General features: G+C 43.1%; 1 protein-coding gene across 4 annotated transcripts in view; it reads right to left on the minus strand.

Moving 5' to 3' along the window:
- Positions 1 to 20410, minus strand: part of arid4a (AT-rich interactive domain 4A) — a 37813-nt gene that overhangs the window by 14513 nt on the left and 2890 nt on the right. For all 4 annotated transcript variants that reach the window (XM_086274103.1, XM_086274100.1, XM_086274101.1 and 1 more), the window contains exons 4-16: positions 17296 to 17361; positions 12681 to 12771; positions 11984 to 12063; positions 11794 to 11891; positions 11566 to 11698; positions 8283 to 8362; positions 7423 to 7493; positions 5870 to 6048; positions 5700 to 5772; positions 3795 to 3889; positions 3492 to 3589; positions 1251 to 1488; positions 895 to 1121 (exon numbers count right to left, since the gene is read on the minus strand). In XM_086274103.1, the coding sequence (XP_086130229.1) occupies positions 895 to 1121; positions 1251 to 1488; positions 3492 to 3589; positions 3795 to 3889; positions 5700 to 5772; positions 5870 to 6048; positions 7423 to 7493; positions 8283 to 8362; positions 11566 to 11698; positions 11794 to 11891; positions 11984 to 12063; positions 12681 to 12771; positions 17296 to 17361 (1529 nt within the window). The remainder of the gene's footprint in view (positions 1 to 894; positions 1122 to 1250; positions 1489 to 3491; positions 3590 to 3794; positions 3890 to 5699; positions 5773 to 5869; positions 6049 to 7422; positions 7494 to 8282; positions 8363 to 11565; positions 11699 to 11793; positions 11892 to 11983; positions 12064 to 12680; positions 12772 to 17295; positions 17362 to 20410) is intronic.

Raw genomic sequence — 20410 nt, forward strand, 5'->3', positions numbered from 1 at the left:
GCTTGGGAAATCTTTTTGTAGCCTAAGCCTGCTTTAAATGTCTCAGTAACTTTATCCCTGACCTGTCTGGTGTCTAAATCCAATCGAGAATCTGTGGCAAGATCTGAAAACTGCTGTTCACAAACGCTGTCCATCTAATCTGACTGAGCTGGAGCTGTTTCAAAGAAGAATGAGCAAAGATTCAGTCTGTAGATGTGCAAAGCTGGTAGAGACAGACCCTGAAAGACTGGCAGCTGGAACTGCAGCAAAAGGTGGTTCTACAAAGTATTGACTCAGAGCTGAATAATTACACACACCCCACTTTGCAGTTATTTATTTGTAAAAAATGTTTGGAATCATGTCAGATTTTCCTTCCACTTCTCACGTGTGCACCACTTTGTGTTGGTCTTTCACGTGGAATTCCAATAACATTGATTCATGTTTGTGGCTGTAATGTGACAAAATGTGGGAAAGTTCAAGGGGCCGAATACTTTTGCAACCACTGTATGCACATATCTTGAATACAGGAATAGAAACAATATAAGAATACTGTGATACCATAACGTACAACAGAAGTTTAGCTTCTGCTAATATAAAGACAGTCTGAACATGATCGCATATTTAAATCCTTTCACATTGATTTTTTTAAACCGAATAAAGAAAATAATATAACTTACTAAGAACAGTAATAATAAGCCATAGATGTAAACTTCCACCTCTGTAGTTTTCGGATTAAGCTTCTTGCTCATTTTGCATGTTTTTAACTTCACATTTCTGCATCAGTACAAACGATATTTTTCTTTACTTCAAGTGTAACTTTGTAATTATGTTTTTACACCGACTTCATTTTCACCTTCTCTTATTTACTCACACCCATTTTTTGGTTCCCATTATTCATTATTGTTTTGTGTTTACCTGTCTGCTCTCCTCCTCTCCCCCTCCTCCTCTTCTTCATCGTCCTCATCCTCCTCGTCATCGTCAGAGCCTCTCTCAGAGTCATCATTTCTTCTGTTGCTGCGTCTCCTCACCTCCCTCTGCTGCTCCTCGTGGTTCTCTCCTTCTCCTGGTCCTCCTCTCTTATCCAACTTGGAGGAGGTCTCTCTCTCTGCTTTCACCCGACTCCCCACGCACCTCCTCCTCCCCTGAGAAGAGACGGGGGCAGAAAACATTTCATGTGCTGAAATACTGCTTTGTTGGCTCAGTGTGAGCTTATGCAGCACACACTGGTTTGGGGTGTCAGCATTTCTGTTGGTGTCGAAGAAATCTCTCACTCTTGGGGATGACTGTCTCTCCTTCACGTCTTCCTTCTCACTTTCGCTCTCTGACTCCACCTCCTCCTGTTTGTCAACAACTGTCTCCACCGTCACCGTTGGTGTGGAGGACTCTGTTAACGCTGCTCCCGCTGCCTTTTGACTGGCTGGTGTGGCAGGAGGGCGGGGGTTGTTGTGATGGATGGTTCTGAAAGTAATGGCTGCAGAGCGGCAGTACTCCTCAAACCCATAAAGGTACCTGACGACACAAATAAAGGGTCAGTGGTCTGTGTGGCACGAGTTATTAAACAGCCTTCCTCTGTGATAAGACTTTGCTACGACCACCCACACAATAGAGCGTTAGCTGTCATACTTTTACTAGTGACAGAGCGAAAACCTCGTATCTGTGTGCTTATTGCTGTAAGAAAAACCACATTACCGATACAACGCCGTGTCGTACAGCAGCGAGGAGCTCAGTGTTTATCGCACAGCACAACTTCTGACCGACTTGCATTTGTGCTGATAAGAGAAGAAGACGCCGTCTTTCAGAATGCATGAACCTAGTTGGTTCATTCTCTGTCCAGTTGCCTGTAAAATTATCTTAAATCCAGCAGCAACACAGTAATGTGTCTCACACTGCATAAGGGGTCATCGACCCATTACTGGTTTTCACTAAAAGAAGCACTTTTCCACTTTTGGTCTTGTCCGCCCAAAGAACATCCACTCCAGCAAACCTTCTGGCTTTGTGTTTTGGTCCAGACCAGCAAACTGCTTTTATGGAGGTGATTAATCAAGTGCGTTTAATTAGCAGCACCTGGTTCATACTTACTCTTTTAACCTCTATGGAAGAGGTAACTTGGTTTTTCACAGGACTGCATCTCAACATGTCTGAAGGTTCTCAGACTGATGAGTTGGATGACTAAGGAAAGAGAAGCGTCTGGACTTCTTTAAGGCTACGTCCACACTAATGCGTTTTCAAACAAGACGGCGTTTTGGCTCAAGGAAAACGCAGCGTTTTGAAAACGCTCTCGGAAACGAAGAAGGTGCTTATGTGTCGCAGTGTGGACAGCGAAAACAGACTTTTTGAAAACGATGACGCGTGTTAGTCATATGATGCACACCTTAGCTCGTGATTAGGTAGAGGATCAATAGGAGGTCCACGACCCTTCTAGGGACACTCTCATAGGGCTTAAAATCTGGGACTCTGAGAACGAGCTCCTTAGAGCAGCACTCGGGCTAATATCACTTCGATAAATCAGCCCATGGATTCCTAATCTTTTCAAGTTGTTTTGAAATGGCCTTATACCCCCTCCCTGATTCATGAGCAGCATCAATCAATCCTCTAGACCAGGGGCGTCGAACTCCAGGCCTTGAGGGCCTGCAGGTTTTAGATATCACCGTGAGTCAGCACACCTGAATCAAATGATTAGTTCATTACCAGGCCTCTGGAGAACTTCAAGACATGTTGAGGAGGTCATTTAGCTATTTAAATCAGCTGTGATGGATCAAGGACACATCTAGAACCTGCAGGATACCGGCCCTCGAGGCCTGGAGTTCGACACCTGTGCTCTAGACACTGATGCTTTTACCTCCTTGGCATTATATTAAAACATACCTGAAGGCTGCAGAGCAGCAAACTGCTGGTTTTACACATGGGTCACACTTACAGGGGATCAATTAACACGTTAGCAGCACTGCTACTTACCCTCTTAATTCTTAACACACTGTATATGTTGAACACCTTCTGCATATGATGATGTCATTTGTCACATGCTATTCATGTGGCCATATTCACCTAACTTTATGATCTGCTAAGGACCAGCTAATTGTTTCCATCATGTTCTGATATGATACTGTCAGCAAAGAGGTTATCACCTCAATAAATCAGCCCATGAATTCCTAATCTGATCCATCTTTACATGGTCAGATACAGAGTCAGCACAGCAGTACAATTTACAGAGAGGAAATATTAGAAAAACATCAAGAGGTTAAACACACAACACTGCCTGAAAGGCACACAGCTGCTGCAGGCATGTAAAAACCTTGATGTGAGAAAAAGGATTTTAAAGTCTTAAATAATCAGGCCCCATCTCTCACAGCACCGCATCACCTCGAGCCCTGGGTCAAACCTGAAGTTACCTTGTTAAGCGCCCAGTTCAGTGTAATGCTGATCAGTGCATCACATGCAGACCTCGACCCAGATCCAAACAGAATCAGAACCAAAAAGAGAAAATTGCTTTCTGAGCAACTTATTGTTCTTACTTTTTGTAGGCAGTCTTGACATTGTAGGACGCAGCAGAGTTGAGGACAGGGATGCCCAGATCTATGTAAACCTGCTTCCACACTGTACCAGACTCAATCTGAAACACACGAGGCAGAGTCACGTCACAGCTAGGCACGCACTCCTTCATGTTCATCAGCTGCACACACAGTGGAACCAATCAGGCACTAAGTCAGACAGCCAAGAGGACCATCAGGAGCTCAGTCCACTACTGGAACAGCACTCACATGACCCCACATTCACATCAGTCGTACGATCTGGTAGTACGTGTGTCACCTTCTCACCTTGTGGCAGCCTCCCAGGTGATAGACCAACCTGTAGAGCTTGAAGAGGTTAAGGTCTTTGTAACCCAACACCGGAGGCTTGTTGATGGGAGTCCCTGAAAGAACCAGAGACTGTTAGAGCCAAACATCACAGTTTTAGTATTTACAAGACTTCTTCCTCCTAGCGTTTTTCCCGCTCGGTTGCAGGGTCCGCTTTTCTGCAAAGTCGTCTCCACTTGGGTCGGTCAAGGGCGTCGGTCAGATCGGCTTCGATCTTCTTCACGTCGTCCTTGATTCGGTCCATCCATCTCCGCTTTGGTCTGCCTCTAGGTCGACGTCCTTGGGGGCTGAGCCGCAGTGCTGTTCTCACCACTGAGTTCTCATCGCTCCGTACCACATGTCCGTACCACCGCAGCCTCGCTTCTTGCATCTTATCTGTGATTGGCGCGATTCCCATCCTCTTTCTAAGGTCGGTGTTCATGACGTGGTCCCATCGTGTTAGGCCTAGGCACCATCGCAGCTTCTGCATTTCCATCGTGTGAAGGGCTTGTTCGTGCTTTGCGGTGGCTGGCCAGCACTCGGATCCATAGAGGGCGACGGGGCGCACTACACTCTTGTAGATCTTTGACTTGAGGCGATTGGGCATTCTTCGGTCACACAGGACACCGGTGACTTGGCGCCATTTCATCCACGCTGCGTTGATCCTGGCTCGTACATCTAGTAGGATATCGCCGTCATTGCTGATCATCGATCTGAGGTATTTGAAATGAGGTACTTTCGCCAGATCTTCTCCATCGACGCTGATCGTGCCGTCGGTCTGGGGGCCAGCCTCTAAGTATTCGGTCTTGTTGGTGTTGAGCCTCAGGCCGAAGTCAGCTAGGCGAGTCTTCCACTGCTGCGTTTGGTATTGCAGTTCTATTCGCGATTCATCGGCCAGGAAGACATCGTCGGCGTAGAGAAGTGTCCAGGGATGGGGTGACTTGTTAGTATTTACAAGACTAAAGAGTCTTAAACCAAAACTGACAAAATGTTTAACAATTGAGCCAAAAAACCCCAAAAAATTATTTGAATTATTAGTTTGTTTTTTTAAAAGGAACCTTAAGATCACACCTGAGTAAGTGCAAAAGAAAGCACAAGGTTTGTTTTCAGATAAACAACGTTATTTAACAAAAATGAAGCCAAAATGGTGAAACAGTGCGTTTTAGTCAGTGAACAGGAGTCAGTAGGTCAGTGCCCTCACTGCTGGGTCAACCAAAGGCATTTCAGGGAGGTTTCAGGATGACGTGACAATAATCAGGCCTAGACAGAATAAATGCACCAACTAGTTTTTAAAGCATCATCTTGAGACAGGATGTTTCCAACTTTTAAGACATTTCTGCTTTAAGTGACAGCTTTTTAAGTAATGGTTTAATTACTGCCACCTTAAAGGCCTGTGGGATATGGCCCAATAGCAGGAAGACACTGCTCATATTTAACATTAATGGTTGGATTTCTTTGGGCAGTCGTGTAGGAACTGGCTCTAACAGACATGCTGGAAGTTTGGAAGAAGCAACCACTGAAGGCAAGTATATGGACTGGCTCTTACATAGTGCTGAGCACTCAAAGCACTTTATATTCATACAAGTGCTGTCTGTGTACATGTCACACTCCAGTGAATGTATCAGAACGTATCGAGGTTCAGCATCTCGTCCAAGGATATGCAGGCATGCAGACTGAGCAGTCAGGGATTGAACCACCAACTTTCCAATTAGCAGATTGCGAAGTTGTCTCCCGTTCAGACAGTTCATCTCTTGAGTTTGGTCCATGTTTTTATGCTTGACAGATTCATAGGTCAGTGTTAAGCAGCTCAACAAAATAAATGGGTACATGAATAGGCCAGCCAATAATAAAACAGTACTTTCAATATTGCTTCTTCCACTGTCTCACCTCTGTCCTCCATGAACTTGTAGAGCTGCTGCAGGAAGTGGTCTCTCTCTTCTGGATCTGGCTCCTCCTCTGGCTGGATGGACAGATGTAGACAGACATGCAGACTCAATAACAGCACATTAAGGTTTTGAATGAAACTACCCTCATCTGTGTGACAGCATCAAACTCACCTCTTCTTTTATACGTTTCCTTTTCTTCTCCTCTTCATCATCATGCTCCTCTTCACTTTCCTTCTCCTCTTCATTATCCTCATCTTCACTGGAGGACGAGTCCAGGATCTGGCTCATATCCATTTTCCACAAATCTGGAATCTCCTTGCTGCTCAGGAACATCTGGGCTCCTTCTACACCTGCAGAGAGGGAACAGGGGAAGACAAAGAAGAGGATGAGGAAAGGACAAGAGGAAGAGTACAAACAGCAAAAAAAAAAACAACAGAAGAAGATGACAAAAGGAAATTAATGTGGAAGAAATGTGGTTAAAGAGGTAGACGGGTGGGAAAAAGGGAGACAGAAAGAAGAGAGGAGGTGGAAATATATTACAAACACCTATGGTATCAATTTAAAAAATACTGTTGTCTCTTTCTCAAGAAGAGAATTCACAAACTTGTCAGAAACTTGACCTCTGACCTTGAGGTCAAGGTCACCAAGGCTCAACCTTAGCTGTGTCCAAATTCATGGGCTGCATCCTCCTGAGGCCGCATTTGTAGACCGATTACGTCACGCGACGCGCCGAAGGCTGTCCAAATTCGTAGACTCCTCCGAATGCAGCCGACAAATGCGTCCTCCTTTTCCCCGAATTTGAAGGATGGGTCGGGTCTGTCCTTCGTGGCCCACCATATCCCAGAATGCATAGTGCGGCCCAGCCAAACTCCAGTTTCCGGCAATGGCGGTAGCTACTAAGTTTTAAAATTACTCATACTAATCTTTCTGGGTCACAAAATAAACTTTTAACATATTTTCAGGTGAGAAAGTAGCTGTGTAAACATCAAATATCTGCTCGGTTTATCAAGATATCGCATATTTGCAAAAGTGCTTCGATGTTTTCGGAGACGTCTGCTACCCACCAGCTCGACAGCTAGCCGGGAGCTCGAGGGTTACTGGAGCCGCCGAGAACGGCACAACTCCCGGCGCATCATTTTCAGATCACCGCGGACTTTCCCTACTCAGGTTAAACGTAATATATACGTTTAGACAACCTACAAATGTTATTGTTGGGCTTTTTTCAGTGTTTTATTTGAACGTGAGTAAATCAGTTTGGCTGAGATTAAAGTTATTAGATTAGATAAAATAAAACTTTATTAATCCCCCGGGTGGTTTTCACACAGCTGAATAAACATCAAACAGAAAACTGATTAAACAGAAGTGTGAGACGGTCGAGAGTTTACACCAGTGTCCTGTTATATTTTAGATAGCAAGGAGCAGACGGCCGAGTTTATTAAACTCCACCGAGACAGTGGAAGGTGAGACCGTCCCATTTCACAGCCGTTTACTTCCGGCCTACCCGACCTTCTGAGGACCCGGCCCACGTAGACTGCGAAGGCCGGGTCCTCAGGAGGATGCAGCCCATGAATTTGGACACAACTCTTGTCTGTTATCTATTTGAAGCTCCTATGTCACCTCGTTTGGACAACAGTACCCCACTGGCCTTTTACAGCTGAGGGGTGAAAAGCAGACGGAGATAAGGATGCAGATGAATCTGGTAGCTTCAAGCTGTAACTACTCACCTCTTCTGTGGGAGAACTCAGAGATGCTGATGGCACTAACGAGGTGGACGTGTCTCCTGGCCACAGTGTAACTTAAAGAATCAAAAAGAAGGGACAAGAAGAGACGAGTTGAGACAAAGTTCATGGTGAAAGAGTTTGAGTTCATGATTTCAAACACATTTTTAAAGATGTATTTGTGTGTATAAAATTATATGTGAATGGAGCTCAGGGCAGATTCATATTGGTTGCTAAGTATATAAAATAGGTCTAGACATGTCTACTGATGTTACATCAGCAGAAATGTGAATGAAATTTTGTTATTCGGACCGAGTAGGCAATCTGAATAACAACATTTTCCCCTTCCTTGACTTTCCCTGCTCATTCGGACTGAGAAGGCAGGGCACCACTGAGGTGCTCTGGTTGGCACGCTTTCTTCACGAGGCCATCTGTGTGCTGTTTGCATGTTCTTCCTGTGTCTGCGTGGGTTCTCTCCACATACTCCAACTTTCTCTGACAGTCCAGACACATGCAGTTAGTGGGGTTAGGGTAACTGGTGAGTATAAGTCGCCCATAGATGTGAGTGTGAGTGCAAATGGTTTAGTTGTCTGGTTGTTGGCCCTGCAAGAGACTGGCAACCTACCCTGCCTCTTGCACTATGACAGCTGGGATAGGCTCCAGCCCCACACGACCCTAAAAATCGGATAAGTGGAAGAGGATGGATGGATGGATAGAAGGAAGAAGTCGTGGAAATGGAGTAACCAGACACAGCTTATATGGGATGCAGAACCAGATTTGTGTTCGGGAAGAATTACATGACCTCACAGACTTCATGTGAACCTTGACTTGTGACCATGACTCAATAAATATCAAAGTGGACTCACAACTTGCCGTTGCAGAATGACCTGACCAGACACTGATCCTTCTTCACCACCAGCTCATCATTACAGCTGGGAGACACCACCTGCAGGACAGACACACCTGATTGATGGCTTTGCATACAGATTCTACAGAAAGTTCATTTGTGTCGGTCCAAGTCCACACAGGAAGCAGCGAGGGATTCTGGGTCGTCTGTAACAAGAGTTTATTGTTGCTCATCAAACTGATTGTCCTATATTCTGTGTGTGTGATTACAGCCAGTAGAAAACTGCTGTGAGATTTGAAAATCTACATGGCAGCAACATGACTCTCACACACGCACACAAAAGTGACAGCCTCTGACAGACACACACATCCTTTCATGCAATCCGATTTGTTCCTCCCTTCACCTCCTCAGACCCGAACTCTTCCACAGCAGCATTTTTAATTTCTCTTTGATATTTGGTCACATTGGGGCCTGATGAATGTAAAAACAAAGAATTACCAGATTTTTTTTTTCCACCTGATTTTTGTTTATAGAAAAATAAGAGCCACATATGAGGATATTTGTTTTAAACAGTAGCAGTATAATGACCTCGCAAGTGGACATCAGGCCCTTGTAGAGCAAAATTTAGTATTTTGGTCTAAATAACCCAAAATGTGATGTCCACATATGCGGACGCAGGTCCTAGGAGGTTAAAGTGCAAATGAAACACTAAATGCATAAAAGGTAATAACCAAACAACAAAGGACCACTGACTGTGTAAGTGACACTAGATCCTTGATTTTAACATTAAACTCATTGCTGCAGCATAAAAGCGATCCCCTTAAACCGACTTCATTTCGGTCTCCTTATATTCCCCTGAGTCTCTGTTACTAGTCGGCTAACATAAACTAGTGTAAATCTACAGGGTGGGCCATTTATATGGATACACTGTAATAACATGGGAATGGTTGGTGATATTAAAGTCCTGTTTGTGGCACATTAGTATATGTGAGGGGCAAACTCCTCAAGATGGGTGGTGACCATGGTGGCCATTTAGAAGTCGGCCATCTTGGATACAACTTTTGTTTTTTCCAATAGGAAGAGGGCCATGTGACACATCAAACTTATTGGTAATGTCACAAGAACAACAATGGTGTGCTTGGTTTCAACGTAACTTTATTCTTTCATGAGTTATTTACAAGTTTCTCTTTGCTCACAGCCATTGACATGTCGAAGAGGTTAACACGTGAGGAGCGGATCGAAACTGCTTGCTAAGTTTCGTGAAACTGGTTCAGTGTTCGATTTGCCAAAATGTGGACGCAAGAAAAGTGTCACTAATGAAGAAACATCAGTGGCTGTCCTAGCTTCATTCAGCAAGAGCCCACAGCGTAGCACTCGCCGCATGTCCCTGGAGAGTGGCATTAGTCGAACATCCCGTCGGCGGATATTAGCTACTCACAAATGGCACCCTTACAAACTCCAGCTACTGCAGCATCTCAACGAGGATGACCCAGATCGGCGCACAGAATTTGCAGAATGGGCAAAACAAAACTTGGAACAGGACCCTCAGTTCACGCAGCAGATTTTGTTCAGTGATGAGGCAAACTTTTATGTGAACGGTGACGTTAACAAACAAAACCACCACTATTGGTCTGACACTAACCCACATTGGATGGATCCCTCCAAGACTGTTGGAACAACAAAAGTGATGGTTTGGTGTGGTATATGGGGCACAACGATAGTGGGTCCATTCTTCATCAATGGAAACCTCAAGGCCACTGGATATTTGAAATTGCTACATTATGATGTGTTTCCCTCTTTATGCACTGAAGCTGGCACGTTCCCTGAGTTTTTCCAGCAAGATGGTGCACCACCACATTATGGGTGCAGGTCCGAGCATTCCTAGATGAACAGTTTCCTGGAAAGTGGATTGGTCATCGTGGGCCAGTTGAATGGCCCACAAGGTCTCCCGATCTGACCCCCTTAGACTTTTATCTTTGGGGTCATCTGAAGGCAATTGTCTATGATGTGAAGATACGAGATGTGCAGCACCTGAAACTACGGATACTGGATGCCTGTGCTGGCATAAATCCTGTGGTGTTGCTATCAGTGTGTGAAGAGTGGGAGAAGAGGGTTGCATTGACAATCCAACACAATGGGCAGCACATTGAACACATTTTATAAGTGGTCAGAAACTTGTAAATAACTCATGAAAGAATAAAGTTACGTTGAAACCAAGCACACCATTGTTTTTCTTGTGACGTTACCAATAAGTTTGATGTGTCACATGGCCCTCTTCCTGTTGGAAAAACAAAAGTTGTATCCAAGATGGCCGACTCCTAAATGGCCACCATGGTCACCGCCCATCTTGAGGAGTTTGCCCCCTCACATATACTAATGTGCCACAAACAGGACTTTACTGCTGTGTATCCATATAAATGGCCCACCCTGTATAGACGGCAACCAACCAACCAATCCAGTGATGTCACGTTTCGTACTGACAGAAGATGGTGCTAAACATGTTTTAAAACTTTAAGCACTTCTTTCTTAAATCCAGCCACAGAGAAAGTGTTACATCTGTCAGTTTTAAGCGCAGAGCTCCGTGGTTTAAGTTAGCCTTCACACAGTAAGTGTTTCACATCCACTTTAAAACAGGTTTGCCAGTATTTTCCAAGAACTGGTATTTGTTTTATGTGAAAGACATGCAAAAGATTTAACAACAATCTATATTTCACATGTGGTGATGCTAATGTGTTGCAGTTTATTACACTTTAGACATAATAAACTTAAGAAATTATTTAGCCGATTGTGATTTGCTTTTTTCTTGTTTCTTGATTCTTTGTTCTGTTTATTATTAAGAGCACACTGATTTGTGGCTTTATATACGACTGTAATACATTTAACAATATTCCTAATATTTTGTCAGGGTTGGAAAAAAAGCATGACATTTCCAATAAAAATGAAGATGTGCTGAGAGGGCAAAAAAGCTCACTTTGTGGCCAAAGAGGAAGAAATAAGATTAAACGAGAACAATGAACATTTTAAATAACGGACAAAGTAATAAAACCTTCAGTCTAACTTACTGTGTGGACAGTCTAAATCTTCACAGTCCATCATGTAATCTACTCTATTCTTGTGCTGTTCGATAATCCTGTCTTTAAACACTTAATCACATCTCAGCTGACCTTCTGACAGCAACTAAACAGTCCTTTTCCCCACTTCAACAAGGTAACGTGGATGTTTCACCTGCAGTGGTTAGTCATCACATACATGAGGTAGTTATAGCACCACCCCCACTTTATACAGTAACTGTGTCAGTTTACCAGAGCCAAGAACCAGGTGCTCGACTCTTCTTCGTTTTCAATGCTGCAGACTTGTCCCAGCAGCTCGTCATTTAGCCGCCTCCTGTCCTCATCGTCATCTTCACTAGATGAAGACTCATTGTCTTCATCGGCCCTGAGACACAAACGCAAAAATCAGAACTTGCTCTGCAGCTGGTTTCATAAAGACCATTTAACATGTCCAGAGGGAGAAGGCACATCAACACTCACACAGCCTGAGAAGAACGCCGTCCACCGCGGTTTGACTTCTTGCCGATGACTGGAGTGCCAAAATGTTCTGGGTTCGTCAACGGCAGCTGATCCAGAGTCTGCGAGACAGTGTTGAGAGCATCAAATACATTCAGGTGTTTTTAGGGTTATCAAGACCTTGGCAAAGTGATCCCATCCTGGGAGGACTCACCTCACTCTCTGCAAAATGCCTCTCTCCCTTCAGACAGAGAGACGTTCGACGGAGAGTCTTCTCATCGCCGTCGTCAAACACTGAAAGAAACGCACACACACAGTTTGTAAACCTACTCGACACCACCACTTTCAATGTTCACACTAAGCTGATCCAGCCTCATTTCAACTTGGAATCCAGCGCTCGTTAACATCCACCCAGTCTGACAGAGGACAGGCAACAGGCATGTTTGACATGTAAAGTCAAATGTCTACAGTTTGCATTCGATTCACAAGCAGCTGGGAGACTACAGATACCTGAGTGTTCAGCTCAACAGTACAACTGGTAAAGCTGCTGACAGAGCTTACTCTGTAGCTTTGTTGCTGTAATACTGCAGATACTAAGAATTATTATATGATGAATAAAGACAGATGTTCTCCTGTGCTCAGACTGGCAGTGAACTCACTCTGTTTATAAAAACCCTGTAACACTAGAAAACTTAAGTCACCATGGCAGCAGCACTTTGAAGTAACATAGCTGCTTATAAAGATTATAATCCCTGTGGATAAGATTAGAACTAGTTCTGAAATATAATCCAGACCTTAGATCACTGTGTGTCTGCACTGCTTTGATAACGTAACAGATTCATGTTGTGGCAACCTATGAACCCTTTGTTAAATGTTGATGTGTGAGAAACATGAGGAAGCACCAGACTCACCCACAGTGTAGAGGCTGGCATCGGTCAGCTTACCGATGACAGCTTCACTGCATATACCTTCACTGGTCTTCACCTCCACTGTGGAGCCCACCTGAAGCACAGAAAAACCAAATTCAGCCCTTAGACTACAACAACAACAACAACAGCTCCTTTATCAGCAGTTTGACTGTGTTTATTTCAAGTCATCAGGGCTCACAAGGACACTTTCTACACATGGCGGGATATTTTCATTTATTACGATGGTTGTTTCAGACAAACTGCGACAGGGCAGGCTATACATTTCTCCACAGGAAAAGAGGCACTCAGCTAGATTCCCCCAAAAATTTAATCAATGGCAACTGAAGATAAGATGATTTTCTTTAAAAACAAACAAACGTATTATTCATAAAGCACTCCAGAGCCACAGTCAGTTTAATGAAATCAGCATCCTCCACCTTCTGGACCAGTATACTGTCAGGATGCTTGAACACGACTGAACTAACACTTCAGGTCTACTGCTTCTTATAAACCAAGAAAATACACAAGAACTCTGATTTGTGATCAGAACTATAAAAACCTGTCACAGGCATGAATATCATAGTAATTTGGGGCTTTTCATGATTTCTTAAACTGGTTTCCAGGTTGGAATGACGGTACCATATACATCTTTATTTCAATTTAAATAGATCCAAATCACAACAGCAGTTGCCTCAAGACACTTTATTCTATAAGGTGGAGACTGCACAATAATACAGAGAAAACTCCAACAATCAAACGACTCCCTTTGAGTCAGCGATTGGCAACAGTGGGAAGGAAAACCTCTTAACAGGAAGAACCTTTTGTCAGAACTAGGTTCAGGTGAAGTGCAGCCATGTTGGAGGTGATAGGAGAGCCAGGACAAAACACTGTGGAACAGTATTGTGCACATCACCTTATTAAGATTTTTGGGACAAGTCAGGTTTGTCTGAATGTGGAAGCAGGAATTTAGAGATTATCTACATCTTTGTGTCCTTAACACATGAAAAAGACTCCCTATTCATGTGAACAAACTGAGTCTGAAATATTTGTTATTTTAGAAAAAACAAGAACTGGGTGCTCGAGTTTTATTTCAGTGAGCTGGATCTCCACCAGATGCTTTTGGTAGCCATGAAACCTCTGGGATAGTCTGGCTAATACTTGACCGCTGGCAGAAAGAGTTCGTTTCAGTTGGATATTTCCTGTAATGGACTCTGTGAGGAAACCAACTGGGTTTATTGTGTAGTTCAGAAATAGGGCTGATGTTGGGGCATGGAGAGGCCATTCCAGAAGCTCTGATGTGTATCTGAGACGGCTGCAGCTGCACATGTCGTGGCAGACTGGTTCTCAGTCAGTGGTGATGAAAAAGTCTCTCTGCTGTTCCAGCAGATTATAGTTCATGGCAGGCTTGAGATTTGCTTGTTCTTAAAAATCCTACCAATTTCCTATCGTCGTGGGTTTTCTTCGGGACCTTGTGAAAGTGGTGAAAAACGTGTACGTATGTGCAGCTGTTTGAGCGGATCATCTTGGAATCTGCAGTTGTTGAGAAATGGCTCCAAGACATCTTTCCAACTGGTGTTAATCACAATTCTCCTTAGAGCTGCACTGTGCTCCTTGGACATTTACCAGTTGGTAAATGGACTCATGCTTTTCTATTCTGAAAAGAGTACACAACCTGCCTCATTCACACCACTTTTTTCTGTGCCTTCTACGCAACATTTGCAAACATTCATACTCCGAAGTATGGGTATCTCGCCCAAGGATATACGGCATGCAGACTGCAGCAGACGGGTCGAACCACCAGCCTATCGATTGGTAGGCGACCTGCTCTACTACCCGAACTACTGCCACTCCTAGTAGTCATATTATTCATTTAACCCAAAAAGTTGATTCTGTTTCAACTTTGACGTTTTCACTGGGATACACGTCTCGTCACTCATCCGAGTGATGACTTCAGTCAGACTGAAATTTTAGCAAAAGGGGGAAGTTTTGGGAGTGACGGCGGCAAGAGAGCGCAAGCAAGCGAGAGAAAGAGTTTTGATGCGAGAGATTTGTGATGTTTATGGTGCTTGAACTGTATAGTTAGTGTGTAGTGTGGTTGTTTTGTGTGTCAGAAACAATGAGGACTCTGCCAAAGGCAGACTGCAGTGTAAACACAGCCTCCAGGTGGAAAACAGGAGCGACACACCTTCACGCCTGCAGGTATCAGGCTGTGATGTGCTCCTCTGTCTTATAGTGGACAGACATTTTTTGGAGCAGCACAAATCATTTGTGTGGTCTCCTATTTGATGCAGAACACCTGATTGTTCTGTAAATTGTATTAAATGGTTATTTAAAAAAAAATGTGCACAGTTTTTTAAAACTAAATGCAAATAGAAAATGTAAAAGTTATGAAAGTGATTGGTTAACCATGTCTGTGGTTTTTACAGTGAAAGAAAATTACAACTTTTCACTCTTAGGTTTTTTTTCTGGTTTTAGATCAAGTGTGTTAATAATGTCAGAATGAAACAACTAAATTCAGACACGTGAGGCTGAAGAGTGATACCAAACAAGGCGAGGTAAACAGTTTTAACAGTCAAATAAAGAAGTAAAATCCAAAGTAGCCAAAAACAGCAGTTATACCCTGACGCCCAGAGGGTTAAGAGTTCAAGTGAATAAGTATCAGAATAAGTTAACAGTTCATCTGCATAATTTAATACTATTTCTGGAGGCTTACTACTGATTCTTTCGCTGTGTAATAAAAGGCTGGTGGATGGAGCAGGTTTCTTTCCTCTGCATGTCAGAGTTTGTTGATTAGGTGCTTTGATGAAGGACTGCCACTTTTGCCCAGATTTTAATAGTGATCACAGGAACAGTGCTGCTCTTTTGGACACTAGAGACATGTTTCCTTTCACTCAGCACCTCAGTAACTGCACCTTTGCTCTTTACAGTGTGTGAAAACAACTCCGGCTCCATGTTAAACTTACGAGCGTAACCATCCCTGCTGCTGTGTGCTGTCAGTCTTCTTGTTGAAAAGCTGTTGTGAAACCTTTTACTCGCTGCTCCTAAATGCATTTCTATAGCAGATCTGTTTTTAGTTGCAAATGTGAGTGAAACCACTTCCATCGTTTAATATATCTGTGCGCTACAGGGCCGTGTGTTAAACCAAGCATCAAAGCAAAGAAGTTGCGTCGAGGACTTTTTATAATAGAATTACTCGATGAATCGTTGCAGCCCTAAATTAAACCATTACTTTACCAGGTTACCAATGTAGCTCTACACGGTTCCGTGCTAGGACCCTTTCTGTTTACATTATAGATGCTTCATGTAGACTGTATCATTTAAAGGCACAGGATGCACTTCATTGCTATGCATGACACCCAGCTTCAACTATCCATGGACCATCTATATCTATGATAGCCAGATCTCAGACTGGCACTTTGCTTTCAGACTGCAGGCTTGTTTGTGGTTCCTAGAGTATTTAAAAGTGGAAGGGTAGGCAGAGCCTTCGGGGCCCGCTTTGGTGGAACCACTTTGGATTTGACAGCCTTTTTACTTTTGAGATTAGGCTTAAAACTTTTTTTAATAAAGCATTTTTTGATTAAGGTGTCCTTGAATCCTCCCGTACACTGTAATCCACAGTTTTCATGAGAGCTATTGGGACACACCAACCTAGTGGGCAAAAACAGTACTGCAGTCCTTCTCGCTCCCGCCATCCTCTGACTGTGTTCGCGTTAGCCAAACTACCAGAAGGTTGCACTGCTATCTGATCCACTAAGCAATGTTTATTTATAGCTACAGGGCACAGAGTATGGCATTGACCTTTGAACCCTGCCTTACAGGCCAAACTGTACCAATCCCTGCTTCCTCACAGCAACTGCGGCTCTCAGTTACCACTCATTTAACCTGACATTAAAAAGATTTGGTCGACTTTATTGTTATGACCCATGAGCTTTTATGCTGAGGCAACAGTGCTAACCACTGCACCACCATTCAATCATGGGCTGAGATTTTCCACACACACACTAGTGTATTCTGTATTCTGACTTAGTCTTTGTTAAATATTGACACAGTATAAAATATCATGTTGTTAGTCATCTGAGGTTTCATTAGCATAATTTTAAGACCCATCAGGTCTAGATCAGGGGATTCAAACTTAAATGGCATGTGGGTCATCTCACCGGAGCATCACCTTAGTGCTCAAGTAGTACAAAAACAAACCAACAAGAAAACACCCACAAATATTTCTTAAAATGCAGTTTTAGGAAAAAGTCACTTCAAGAGCCAAAGTGCATTCGATTTCTCCACATCAATATACAGGCCGCAAGTGGCCCCTGGGCCGCGAGTTTGAGACCCCTGGTCTGATTGTTTTTCATTATGTCCTGATATCGAGGAATCTTTTTTTTCCCCTGGCTCACTGTTGATATCTGATAGATCTGATCCAGCTTTCTGGGTCAGTATTAGGCTAATATTGAATTAGATCATACTGCTGCCACCACACATTTGGCCGTCTGCACGACAGTAATCAGGTAGCTTTACATTTAATCTGTGTGGTTTAATTGTGAACATTAAGTTAAAGAGGACTTAAGCAAATCTGAAAAGTCAAAATTACCAGTAGCAATAAAGATTATGATCATCTTACCCTCAGAGATCCTTTGACCTGGTCGTCTTGCACTACCTGGGAAGTACTTTCACCTTTAAGAGTCACCTGAAGACACAGAAAGACAAAGAATACTGATGATTTCTGAACAGAGATGAAGAAACAATGATGTCACAAGACTTTCCCCCTAAATGTTAAAAATAAATAAACCAGGATAAGATGAGCTGAAGCACCCTGTTCTTTATGTCCCTAACAAGAAATCTGAAACTGGAGCACGTGCACAGATGTTTGAATAACAGGAAGATTTAACAAATACACCAAAAACAAACAAACTGTCTATAGGCGTCACCACTCAGGCAATATCGTCAAGTCAGCATTGACATAGGAAGAGAACTGAAAACTTTGCTGAGTGTTTTTTAGCAAAGTTTTTTTCCACAGAGTCAAGTTTTCAAACTGGTGCAACTTCACATCTATACATCTTTTAGCTTCTGTACTGGAACATCATTAAAGGGCAATAAAACTGACACGGTCACACACTCGTGTCCTCAACCGGGCTGTGGTGGTGGCGGTGCATGCACCAGGCTACAAAAGTCAAGAGGTGCACAACTAGCCAGCGGCTGCGACATGGTTTTTGGTGTGCAGTGAGTAAAAGTAAAGACTCCTTTATTGTTGCCGTCCTTGCATTTCAGCAGACCACAATGAATGCATTGTTACATGTTTTCACTCTACACAATAAACTAGCAAATATAATAATATCGCAAATGTAAGAAAATACAGAAAATAGTAAAGTAACAAATATAAAAATACAGTTCTGCTAAAAGGATAAAAGGATATTACATTTGTTGGTAGCCATGGACTGTGAGTGATACTGAATACTGAGCCACGATATGCTAGTGTTTTGCACTGTGATGTAATGTCACATACAGGAGCATTGTAAGGACGTCATACTGGATGTCACACAGGGATTTTGCAGGTAGGGCCTGGTGAATGAAGCTCACCAGGTCCATTCACCTACGTTAGCCCTCAGTGTTCTGACGGCCTGGATGCACCTGATGCCAGAGGTCACGGCTTTGAACAGGTGCTGTCCAGGGTGAGACAGTCGGCAGCAACAGCGACTTTCTCAGCTCAAGGACGGGAACGGAGAACGGGTTCTTCTAGGTGTACGTGGAACAAGTTCTTGTAGAGAACTCTGCTTCTAACTTTGCTACGATCAGCAGTTAGTACTTAGTTCATGTTAATAACTGACAAAGGTTTTTTGGGCAACATAACATTCTTGCCATTTCCCTAATATAGAGCATCACTTAATGATTTCTATTATTACATCAATGTGTTAACTGTTTAAGCTGGACATGTCCTCTGATGATAGGACACCCACAGCTGGCTGTCTTCTGCAAACTCAGATCTCTTAGGTGACAGTCACAGACGCATTATGGGATGTTCAACCTCCAGATGAAAGACTTGGCCTGCATGCAAAAAAGTGGGTCGATATAAGCCTAACGAGTAAAACATCTGCCACATTTGAATGAAATAGTTAAGCAGCGAGTTAATAAGACAACTTCCTAAATGAATGGCTGCAGCCTCGTTGTAAAGTAAATAAAAGCCCTGGTGTGCAGCCCCAACAGGCTGATGTTCAAGTAATACACTGCTAGAAATCCTGGTGTAATGTTAGAATAAACTCCAGGAGCTGCTGTCAATGATCATCCTGGCTCCAAAATAAAAACTAGCAGTTGCCATGTTACCTTTTAGGTTTAACAAATAAGCACATGTGAGTGAGTTGTGTGTGACATTCACAAACAGGGACGGGAATCGAGAACTGTTTTGTCAGTAATCACCCCTACACCGATCACAAAAACGAGGGGAAACGCCTCCAACAGTCAAACATTTGACCTCACAGCAGGCAGTTACTTTGCACAAATGAAAGGTTTATTTTTCAGACAACTTCTTACTTTCACTTCCTGCATTTTTAAACAAGTATCTGTACTTTCTACAGATATTTGTAGAACAGGCTCGTTACTTTAGGTTTAATGAATTTGCAGAGAGTTATTATTCACGTCACTGCATGCCATCAAGCTGATTTGAACCTAAACAGTAACGCATGAAAGGCGGTCCCGTTCCCATACTAATCTCCAGGGGATGTCACATGAAACCTGATGATGTGTAACACAGTCAGGAAATCAAGTTGGCCGGTGTTTTTCTTTTTGGTTGGCAGAACCTGAGCAACTGCAGATGTCAGTGAGCACTTCAGCATCTCGCTATCGCTAAAGGTGCAGCTGCTGTACTTCACAGATATAGGTGTGTACATCCACAAAGAGCAGTAAACCCCAGAGCAGCAGTAGCCCAGAGCAGCTGATCACAGCCTGCAGAACATCTACAGGAGATCTCAATAGAAATGACTGCGATTCCCACACTCAGCCACTACAGGCGAGTTTAGGGTTCCCCCACCTGCTGAATCCCACTTTAACAACTGACTGTGCTCATTTTCTTACACAGGAGCAAAGTCACCCTCTGCAATGTAGGACACAAAAATAAAAAAATATATCTATTTTTCTTCTTTTTCTTCTGATTGAAGCAGAGTAAAACCAGATTAAAAATGAGACTAACAGTTTGTATTCATCTTCTAATATTTTATCACTGCATTAAGGCACATAGCTCAGTTAGCTTTGCACAAAACGTCCTCCAGAGACCTACTCTTTACTTTCTTACCTTTCAGAGCCTGTACTTTTAATCAGTACTTCCACTTTTACTAGAATATTTTTTAACACTAGTATCTGTACTTCTACTCGAGTACAGAATGTCTGTACTTTTGCCACCTCGTCTATAAGCAATCAAAGCAATAACAGAATCTGAATTTCTTCTTATCAATCCCCATCCCTACCTACAAGACTTGTGGGTTTGTTGTGGCACAGTGTGCGAGAGACGTACCAGCACACTGTTGCAGTATTTGCTATAGGGGAAAAGCAAAGTTACTTTAGTCAGCAGTAACTGTGCTGTATAAAAGACGTGGGCACAGCCACTGTGATGTCACCACAACTAAAGCGGATATAAATAAATTCTGCATTTGCTCCACTTTTATAAACTGCTGGTTATATCCACCGTCTACATTCAGTTTATGGCTTTAATGTGTTACATCTAAACAAACTTTACATCAGCAGGTGTC

This window comes from Aulonocara sp. 'chitande type north' Nkhata Bay, linkage group LG19, assembly GCF_057382095.1.
Source record: "Aulonocara sp. 'chitande type north' Nkhata Bay isolate Kocher_YH1m ecotype deep benthic linkage group LG19, A_spYH_male_GT1.1, whole genome shotgun sequence".
NCBI classification, from domain to species: domain Eukaryota; kingdom Metazoa; phylum Chordata; class Actinopteri; order Cichliformes; family Cichlidae; genus Aulonocara; species Aulonocara sp. 'chitande type north' Nkhata Bay.